The sequence below is a fragment of the Trichinella spiralis genome (genome assembly GCF_000181795.1).
Source record: "Trichinella spiralis strain ISS 195 chromosome Unknown Scfld5, whole genome shotgun sequence".
NCBI classification, from domain to species: Eukaryota; Metazoa; Nematoda; class Enoplea; order Trichinellida; family Trichinellidae; genus Trichinella; species Trichinella spiralis.
Window position 1 is genome coordinate 632671 of NW_003526944.1, and position 1430 is coordinate 634100.

The 1430-nt window shown below is 36.4% G+C and overlaps 1 protein-coding gene across 1 annotated transcript; it reads left to right on the plus strand.

Moving 5' to 3' along the window:
- Positions 1 to 373: 373 nt before the first annotated feature.
- Tsp_03810a (hypothetical protein) lies at positions 374 to 1345 on the plus strand (the record flags this gene model as incomplete). Its single annotated transcript, XM_003374566.1, has 6 exons — positions 374 to 425; positions 597 to 655; positions 817 to 884; positions 941 to 981; positions 1014 to 1181; positions 1277 to 1345. Coding segments are annotated over exons 1-6 (457 nt in total), but the record flags the coding sequence as incomplete, so codon positions are not given.
- Between the last annotated feature and the right edge of the window lie 85 nt (positions 1346 to 1430).

A 1430-nucleotide genomic window follows, 5' to 3' on the forward strand; every position in this document is an offset into this window, starting at 1 on the left:
TGTGTTTCTGGTAGGGGGGGGATTTCTGTTAGGGTGCCATTTTTTTTTTTCCATAAATAGCCAAATGGAATTACCTTCTTTCATTGGTCCAGAGGAAAATACAAACATTCCCACTTGGGTGATGGCACCCGGCGCGTTTTGTAAAAGGCTGGCAATAATGCCCGATACCCCCGCCTTTCATCAGGGGTGGTTTTGTTGCTGAATCACGAAATAGTAAAGCAATAAATTTAAATATTTGTTTTTGTATCATTGTAGGCGCAAACTATTTTGTTACAAATGCAGGATACGTCAAACGCAAATTAAAAAAAATATAAAAGTCGTTGGTGATGCTGCCTTTCTTTTTTATTGGAAAGTTGTTCATATTTTTTTTTTTATGGGCGGTGAGGGGGGGATAAGTATCTTGCCCACCCTTGCCCCTCACCAAAGTAGGTAGTAGCATCAGTGCGTTATTAAAATCCAATTTGGTATGTGTTGAAATTGTTGGTTCGCATTGGTGATTTTATTTATACTATTTAATTTTGAATATTACTTTTTTTACTTCAGCATTTATTATTTCCATACGCAAATGTCTGATTCATAAAGTTGTCTGATTTCAGGTGCTGTAGATCGCTTCCAGCGGTTCAAATCGTTCTGTAGGAAAGTTCTATCGTCAATGGTTTCAGGCAATATCTTTAGATGCATTTTGGATGCATAATATGCAGATGAATTTAGAATGCATAAACTGCACTGGAAATGCACTAGGTAAGTGTATTTACTTGTAGCATTAATTATTTGCATACGCAAAGAGTGATTAAGATTGTGTTTTAGGTGTTGTAGATCGCCCCTAGCTGTTCCAATCGTTTGCTAGTGTGTTCAATCCTCAAAGAGAAGCTCATTGGTTTCAGGTAAGTTCTTTGGATTGGTTTAATTCAGACTTAGAATGCATAAACTCCATTTATAGGGTATTGACTGGATCTGCACAGGTAAGTTTCATCGAACCAAGTAAGTATTAATTGGAATCTATTTGCTTAGAGCCGTAATGGACATCATATCGTACTTGCATCCTGCTAGATATATACACATTTTAACATGCGGCCCATTACTGATCATCGTTAAAGGTTACAATCCTGCGTCATTGATCGATATGGAAAACCATTCTGCATCTGTGCGTTGGGATACTAAGGTCGCTTCTTGTACTGAAAGTAAATTAGCTTAGTTAGACGTGTACACACTGTTTTTGCATTCACACATTGTCTTAAAAAATCGATAAGTGCAAAAGAGAATATGTACTTTGTAGCGGAAGGGGAATTTGTGAAAATTATGCAACATCTTGACGATGTCGATGCAGAAAAGGATATTCACGGACGTTTGATGTGAAATACGTCAGCATAATGTTATATCAATTTTTAAGATGACTGCAATTTTTTTACTTATACCTATTTTTTTTATTT